This window comes from Hesperophylax consimilis, chromosome 12 (genome assembly GCF_061612785.1).
Source record: "Hesperophylax consimilis isolate HC1 chromosome 12, BYU_Hcon_1.0, whole genome shotgun sequence".
NCBI classification, from domain to species: Eukaryota; Metazoa; Arthropoda; class Insecta; order Trichoptera; family Limnephilidae; genus Hesperophylax; species Hesperophylax consimilis.
In genome coordinates this window covers 17,426,921-17,436,634 of record NC_142847.1, presented here as the reverse complement: position 1 = coordinate 17,436,634, position 9,714 = coordinate 17,426,921, and the positions used below count along the sequence as shown (strand labels likewise).

General features: G+C 33.0%; 1 protein-coding gene across 1 annotated transcript; it reads left to right on the top strand.

Annotated features, from left to right (window-relative positions):
* Window positions 1–7,500: 7,500 nt before the first annotated feature.
* Window positions 7,501–8,145, top strand: LOC149419246 (uncharacterized). The gene is made up of 2 exons (XM_089637956.1): window positions 7,501–7,734; window positions 8,050–8,145. The coding sequence occupies exons 1-2, from the start codon at window positions 7,501–7,503 to the stop codon at window positions 8,143–8,145; spliced, it is 330 nt and encodes a 109-aa protein (XP_089494082.1).
* The last annotated feature ends 1,569 nt before the right edge of the window (window positions 8,146–9,714 follow it).

Genomic DNA, 9,714 nt, shown 5'->3' with positions numbered 1-9,714 from the left:
TTTGACGTCAAAATTGGCCAGAACGATGCTTACCCCATGTAGAATCGTATGGCGAAAATTTTTGTGGAAGCAAAAAATCTCTCAGAATGTCTGGAAACGAATATTGAACGTTTGACATTTTGCCGACAGGTTCGCTACACGATGTATATATCGAGCAGTGTATGTTTTTATTCATTTCTACGATCTTGCCGCGTCCACGAAGTAATATAATTTTCGATACATAACGACGATCGTACTGCGTCTACGCATTACGTCGATAGTATTGCGTCCTCGAGACCGATTACGAGTAGATATTATTTTATATACATATCGACGGTCGTACTGCATCCACACATTACGTCGATAGTATTGCATCCCCATGACCGATCACGCTGAAATATTATTATGAATACATAACGACGGTTTTGCTGCGTCCACGCATTACTTCGATAGTACTGCGTCCCCGTGGCCATTCACGAGTGCATTGTTATGTATTATTTGAGCGTTTGGTTGAGTGAATCATCAGATTTGGCAACATTGGGTTAATTTACAACGGTGCCGCTTGACACTCAGAACTAAGAAGCGTTCTGCGTGGTTTTTAATGCATAACGACGATCGTGCTGCATCCACGCATTACTTCGATAGTACTGCGTCCCCGTGGCCATTCGTGAGTACATTGTTGTATATTATTTTAGTGTTTGGTTGAGTAAATCATCAGCTTTGGCAACATTGGGTTAATTTACAACGATGCCGCTTGACACTCAGAACTAAGAAGCATCCTGCGTGGTTTTTAATGCATAACGACGATCGTGCTGCGTGTACGCATTACGTTGGTAGTATTGCGTCCGTTCACGAATAGATATTATTTTTAATACATATCGATGGTAGTGCTGTATCCACGCATTACATCGATATTATTGCGAACCCGTGGCCGTTCTAGATTAGGTATTATTTTTAATTAATGAAGACAATATTAGCGAAACTCAATCGAACATCTGAAACGGAAAAATCTGAAAAAGGCACTGTCACATTTGGGACTCGAACCCAGGACCTTTGGTTTTCCGGGCCGCGACTCTACCAAATGAGATAATGTGTCTCTATCCGATTCGGTCATATTTACTGTAATATACTTCGACTGAGAATTATCAACAGAGTGGAAGTTACTCCCAGTATCGCCCTGGTGTAAGACCACCATTCAGAATTGAAACATTGCTCCAAGTGGCTTTAGCCGTGTTTAGTGACTATATCTGAATAGTCAGGTACTTTCCCACCTTTGTCTTCCCCACCTTTCTCTTCCCCATCGCTTCCCCTTCTCCACTTACCTACAGCCTCACAATATACCCCAATTGGGGATGCTATAGTCTCACTGGCTCCAGACTGGAGCAGTTGGGACTCTTGTGAGGAATTCACTATAAAAATAAAAATAAAACATAATCTTAATTTTCTTAACGCGTATTTTTATTGGCTGCTATCTTTATGTATGATTGCAGGATTCAACTCGAACTAAATGCGTGAGCAGGTACCTAAGCGATTCCTTCAAAAACTTGATCAGGGTGCTTAGGGTGTAAACATCTTGGAATAATTATCGATAATAACATCAAATGGAAAAGTCAAATAAACTCCACAGTAGACAGAATGAGAAAACTCATCTTTATATTTTTTCGACTTAGAAATACTGTATTATTAAAAATACATAAAGATATTTATTTTCCACTTGCACATTCTACACTACTACAATATATGGAATCTTGGCTTGTGGTGGGGGGGGTGCATATAAATCATGCCTACTTCCATTTGTGACAATTCAAAAAATATTAATAAAAATTATCTTAAACAAGCCATATTACTATCCAACAATACATGTTTTCCAAGGTTTCCCAGTTCCCCCTCTCACAAAAATTTATGACAAAAATATTCGTACATTAAGTACTTCAATTACATAAAGATTTCTTTGATAAAAATATTATTCCACAATTAATTTTAAGCAAAATAATTATTTATATTGGAGGACTAACCGTACCACAAGTTTGAACTACAACAGCACAACATCACTATTTAACGGTATAAATTTTTTTAATAAATTACTCCTAGATATATCTGAGAAAAATTATAACTGTTACAAAAAAAAATCAATTTAAAATTCTCTAATACCACCTCATAACTTTTCTTATTGTTTGATATTATTTATTTATTTATTTATTTATTTAATTTCAGGGAAATCAACAGTTTACAATGTGGTTCATTTATACACGTGTGATTTACCTAACTAAGAAACCAATTACAGATTTCCTCAATATACTATTCTATAATGTATCTAAAAATTTAAACAGTATACTTAAATTTATCTAAAAAATATTAAATTTATCGAAGAAAGCGAACGCTTGACATTATACAAATGAAACAAATACTTTGTTTTAAACCACTTTATTTTAATTTATATTTTGTCAACCGGTTTGGATTGAACCCAAATATTGTGTTAAATAAATATAAAGTGGTTTAAAAAGAAGTATTGTTTCCTTTTTTTGTAAAAAATATAACGTTTTCAAGAGGGAGATTATTATAACAGAAGATTATTATAACATAATACTACATAATATACGTCATTACATTTTATGCAGTTTGGTACACGTTTAATACATTTTTAATTGAGTTTTTATATTTATGTTGGTTACATTGAAGATAGAATCAGAGAGAATGTTATTATACATATGTTGAACATATTCTTCTAAGACAAGAATTTTTATTTGAAATGGTTTTATAGTGTTTTTCTTTAAATAGATTACATGAGCGTGTGTGCCGTGTAGGTACTTTTCAATTCTGTTTAATAAACTCCACATATTATGTTTCTGCTTATCATTCCTAGGTATTATTTATAAATAACCTGTTTTTATTACTTTTATTGTATTTTTTTGTAAAACTGTCTATTGATAGTGAGAAGTTTGAATGAATATCTTGTTGCATCTTGTATACAAACGTACCTACTGGGCGCAGGCGTGTGACAATTTTTTTTACAACGATATCCTTAGTAAAAATGTATCATTTCATAACGCGCCAGTTCGCTCCATTGCAGAGGGCGGTCGGACCTTTTTAGGTCGGGACGTCAATTTACCGTCTACTGTAATCCATCTTACAAAAATGTCCACCCGCGCAGGGTGATTTTTAGTTTTGAGTGCTACGTGGCATCGTTGTAAGTGAACTAAATGTTGCCAAATCTAGCGTTATGCTTCACCAAGGGCTCAAAAAATACATAAAAATGTACAAATTCGCAAACGGCCATGAGGACGCAATACTATCGACGTAATGCGTGGACGCAGCACGGCCGTCGTTATGTATACAAAATAATATCTACTCGTGATCGGTCACAAGGATACAATACCATCAACGCAGCACTTCCGTTGTTACGTATTCAATATAATAATATCTGTTTTTATATTTAACTTAATTAGTTCAACCTCAAAACTAATATTTTAATTAATGAGTTAAACTTATTACTATCATTATATATTATATATAGATATTAGCTCGTCGTATTTTTTGGATAGAAATTCAGTAGACTGTGTGAGGGTCTCCATATCTTTTTTCATACTGTACATAATGCTAATTTTTTGATTTATTTCATTCAGAATATTCTTATTTTCTAAGATATTTTCTTGGTTTGAACCTTGTGACCCGCTGCCCTCGGCTCGTAAGTTCACGGCTGTGTTATCACCTGCGTTCACGTTTATCAAAATTAAACAATTCATATACAATAAATCACGGATAAATTAATACTTTAAAACTATATTTGATTATAATCAATCTGAGAAGCGCTGACATACAGTTTTAATTAAATAGTGTTTGTATGAGGTTAAGCTAGTAATGTTTATAGATTCATCCAAAACATATTTATTACCAAGTACATGTAGGCGATTTATTATGGAATTGAGTTCAGCGTTAGATCCTGTATTGTTGCAATGATAGGGTAATTTGAAACGAACTGATCGACTAGGTACATGGAAACATATTAACGAAAGAAGTTCAGGGGAGTTCAACAGGTTGGTAACGATTTTAAATAAATAAAATAGGTCAAAACAAATTCTTCTTTCTTTTAATGTATCGAGTCCCAATAATTGTAACAGAGAGGGGTAATTAATGTTTTCGACGAATATTCCCAATTTAAAATTAATATAACGTAAAAATTTATGTTGGACTCGCTCAAGGGAATTCTCATGTACACTGTAGTAAGGACTCCAAATGGTGGTGTTAAATTCTAGTTGGCTTCTAACAAGTGAAGTGTAAAGTAATTTGACAGTTTTTAAATTTTTAAAATCCTTTGAAATCCGTAAGACAAATCCTAACATTTGCATTGCTTTACTGGTTATATTATTAATGTGTTTAATGAATGTTAATTTAGTGTCAAATGTTATACCAAGGTCTCTTATTTCATCCACAGATAATAAGGTGTGATTATTGAGAAAGTAGGTGAACAAAAATGGGTTTTTTTTTCTGTGGAATCTCATAAGTTGACATTTTTTTACATTAAGAGTTAATTTGTTTTTAAGACACCAATCGTAAAAGCTATTAATATTAGATTGAAGTGTTAGACAGTCCTCAATATTGTCAATAATTCTATATATCTTCATATCATCAGCGAACATTAGAATGAGAACACGGGTGAATATGTTTGTTACGTCGTTAATGAATAAATTAAAAAGTAAAGGACCAAGATGCGAACCCTGGGGTACGCCACTGGTAGCTTCGAACATGTAGGATAAGTGATCATTAATACAGACAGTTAACTGACGCCTAAGTAGGTAACTCTTAAACCAAGATAAAAGGTTTCCATTAATGCCGAGTTTCAAAAGTTTATTAATGAGGATTTTATGACAGACCTTATCAAACGCCTTACTGAAGTCGGTATATATAGAATCAACTTGTTGTTTGTTGGCAAGTGCATTGGAAATAAAATTTTCATATAATGTTATGTTAGTCAAAGTTGATCTGCCGGAGATAAAGCCGTGTTGACAAGTCGCGATACAAGAGTTTACAAAGAAGCTGATTTTCTTAAGAATCAATTTCTCAAAAAGTTTAGGTATAGACGATTGAATACAGATAGGCCGATAATTTTCAACAAAGGATTTATCACCACTTTTAAATACAGAAGTTAGGTAGCTAAGTTTCCATATTTGTGGAAAGTGTCCTGTGGAGAGTGACTTGTTGAACAGTATATTAAGCGGAACAGATAAACTTTGGACACAATTCTTAAGTAAGATGGAAGGAATCTTATCAGGTCCCGAGCTCGTTTTGGGTTCAAGTGATTTAATACAGACCAAAAAGTCTTCAATATCAATGTGTATTTGCGATAAGTGTAAATTTATATCCGAATTGAAGTAAGGAATTAAGTCATCTGGAATATCAGGTTCATACACGTCCTTAAAGTAATCAGCAAACATGTTAACAATTTCATAAATTTTACTGGAGCTATTTTGTCTGTAACGTATATTACCAGAAATACCAGCATCATTGTTTTTCATTGATTTTGTGTATTTCCAAAAGTATTTTACATCATGAAGTATCGTGTTCTCAACCGAATTAATGTAATTTTTATAACATCTTTTTGTCATTTTTTTGCAATCTCTTCTAATATTGTTGAATGCCGTATAGTTGGGAATTGTTCTGTGTTCTTTATATTTTTTATGTGTTTCTTTTTTAATAACAATTAACTGAATTAATTCTTTGCTGAACCATATCGGATACTTTCGTACTTTATGATGAATTAGAGGAATTGTGTCGGAAATGATACTATTTAGTTGAGAGTAAAATAGTTCTACGCTATAGTTGAGATCACCTTCCTTGAGAACAGACCAATTTACTTTGTTAAGTGCATGATTAATGTCCTGGTAATTAGCATTAATGAAATTACGACTACAATTTTTAATTAGAGGGTCACACTCTATTGTAATAGGTACTAGTATTGTAAGTGGAGGGTGGTGACTATCAATTGGGTCAAAGGATTCGGGTGACTCATAGACTTTTATACCCTCATCAGTAGAAAAAATTAAATCAAGTGTCCGATTACTACAATACTACTACATTACTACATTGTCGATAGATGGCTCCACTAGTCCGGCCGGGCGTAAGCGAAGAGCGTTACGTCTGGAATTTCGACGGCCGTACGTTGATTTTGATATTTTTATTCAAATATCTCATGTAGGGTGGTATTTGTCTTCTAGAACTAAAGGCTCGTCACTTCGACTGAAGTCACAAATATTTGAGTTGCTTAAAACAAGATTGAATATATTGTTGAAATAATTTTTTATAGCATTATATTGTCTGAGACCATTTAAGCTTAGGAAATAATATGAATGATCACGTTTTATCTCCTCGGGCTTGTTTGTGAGATTGTAATCGCCCAGAATTATTATATTTTTGTTGCTCAATACCTTCAATGTCTCTCGGTCGATGTATTCGTGGAATGTACAGGGTTTTCCAATAAGAGGTGTTATTTTGATATTCACAGAAACTTTTCCCGTAAAAGATCAATGGTTTCGTTGCTTGTGTGGCACGTAGCGCCGTGTTGTTGAAAGTAAACGCTGTCCAGATCAATACCATCCAATTCCGGCTAGAAAAAATCATTAATCATCTCTCAATAGCGCAATCCATTCACCGTAACTGTTGCTCCAGCCTGATTTTCGAAAAAGTAATGACTCCGCCGACCATAAACCGCACCAAACAGTCACACGTCGAGGATAGAGAGGCTTTTCAACAATAACTCTTGGGTTTTCCAAGCCCCAGATGCGACAATTTTGCTTGTTACACCGTTGCACCTAGGTAGAAATGGGCCTCATCACTCAAGAAAATTTTTCGATGGAATTATAATAATTAATAATAGTGAATTTTAATAATTTCAATGCCTTTTTGAAGCGTGTATCGTTCCATTTTTATTAATGGCGTAGTTTCTTCTTGTTAAATGTCAAAAAATGACAGTTTCAAAAGTAACATCTACCGAAATAGCGGGCTATTCAAAATAACACCTCTAATTAGAAAACTCTGTAATACGGTTTTCGGAGTCATCGGTGCAATAAAAATATACTACACATATGTAAGACTTGAAATTGTTTCAAGGTTTTGCATCCGTTGGGACGTCTTCGCATCTCTCAGCGAACACGTACGGTGTAAACCATAGTGCGAACAATAAAACTTGTAAAAGTAAAATAAATAAACGGGTAGCGCTCAAAGTATTCAAAAATGGTGCAGTGCAAAAAATGAAAAAAATATCTCGCTAAAGACAGTGAATCAATCAAGTGCAACGTCTGTAGTGGAACTTTCCATAAATCATGTACAAACAACGCCAGTGTCGGTAAGGAATTTATTTGTGAAATCTGTGATACACAACGAGCGATAAACGTGAACGCAGGTGATAACACAGCCGTGAACATACGAGCCGAGGGCAGCGGGTCACAAGGTTCAAACCAAGAAAATATCTTAGAAAATAAGAATATTCTGAATGAAATAAATCAAAAAATTAGCATTATGTACAGTATGAAAAAAGATATGGAGACCCTCACACAGTCTACTAAATTTCTATCCAAAAAATACGACGAGCTAATATCGCTACACTTGGAATTGGGTAAAAAACTAGAAGAAAACGAGAACAAACTTAATGAAGTTATAAACAAAAATAAATACCTAGAAAAATGTATCAAAGCACTGGAATATAGGATTCAAGAGATTGAACAAGCAGAAAAATACTGTAATATTGAATTGTTTGGTCTGGAAATGAAAAAAAATTAAAACATTGAAATACCCATTAAAAAAATTGCGGATAAACTATACACCAATTGCGACAACATTGAAAAAATTTGGAGACTTCCGAATAGAACAGACTCCAAACCGGCTAATGTAATAGTGAAGTTCTTACGTCAAAAATACCGAGACGAGTGGTTACAAAAAAAGAAAATCATACTGGCAAACAATGATATATACGAAAATGGAAATAATGGCCGAATTTACATCAACGAAAATCTCATTAAAGAAAAAATAGACCTCCTGTACATCACAAAACAAAAAATGAAAACAAAATTTAAATATATATGGGTTCAAAATGCAAAAATATTAGTAAGAAGTGAAGGTGAAGGCAAAATCATACACATCAAAAATGAGAGTGATATAAACAGATATATTTAACAATAAAATAAAAACACCTTTTGACTCGGAACACTTATTTTATCAGTTATAAATTCACGTCATGGAAGATTCAACACTATTTCAAACTCATAAATTTATCAAATGCTATAATTTGGATAGCTGGATAAATGATACAAAGATCAAAATGAGGTTTGTGGCTATTCACCTAAATATAAGATCACTAAAAAAGAATTTTAATTCATTTATTGCACAAATTAATGACGTTCTGCAGTTTATTGACGTAATCTTTCTAACGGAAATAAATACTAAAAATGAAACAATATCTATGTTCAATATTCCAAACTTCATCGCGATTGCAAATACTCGAGAAAAAAGAAGAGGAGGAGGACTTATCATATACTTAAAAAACCATCATACTTTTAAGGAAATAAACATTTCTTTTAAAAGCTGCGAGACTATCTGCGGAGAAATAACCACCGTTTGTCAAGATATCATAAACATACTTGCAGTATATCGTCCGCCGAGCAGCAAAAAGAATATATATCTGAAGGAACTAAAGCAAATATTACAAATGACCTCATCTGATTCAAATTACTTGTACTGTGGTGACATTAACTTGAACTTATTGGATACCAAAAATAGTGTATTACAGAATATCAAAATCTACTCAGTGAAAATGGTTTAGAAAGTGTAATATTAGATGTGACCCGGGATGAAATATTAAACGGTAAAAATGTTTATTCATGTATCGAACATATTGCAATACGTAACCGTTATAACACTGTATTTTCATGTATTGTAACTAACAAAATATCCGACCATTATACAACAGGAGTAGCAATCGGGAAAGAGGTACTTACAAAGGATTTAAATAAAAAAAGGGAAATCATTGATAATAAATTGGTAAATTCTATATTAAAACAATTGATTGATTAAAACTAGTGAATTGGGGAAAACTATTACAAACTGAATGTCCCTCAGAACTGTACTATAGTTTGAAAAATATATTTGATAATATTTATTCGTCCTCGAAGAAAGAAATATCATTTGAAAATAATCTTAGGCACAGCAATCCGTGGGTTACTGAAGAAATTAAGAACATGATTAAAAAAAGAGATTATCTTTACCGAAAATGTAAGAATAGCCCAAATAACCCGGTATTTCGTTTAGAATATACTGGACATAGAAACAAAACAAACAAACATATTAATATTACTAAAAACGCATTCCACAAAAATGTAATAAATAGCTTAAACGGAAACCCGAGGAAACTCCGAAATAAACAACCTAATAGGAAAACCTAAACAAAATTTAGATAAAATAATCCTTCAACATATGGGAAATCAAGGAGACACAAAATTTTTATGCGATAAATTTGCTTCAACATTCGTAAATGAAATAAAAGACATTAGACACAATTGTACTACAAAATTCTTAGATCGTAACATGTATACAACTCCTGCTATTATGTCAATGAGATTTAGACCTGTAACAGAAAAAGATATTAAAAAAATAATTAATGATATGGATGTTAAAAAGTCAGAAGGCAACGACCAAATAAAAATTACAGACCTGAAGTTAATTGCTGATAATATAATTCCAGTCCTT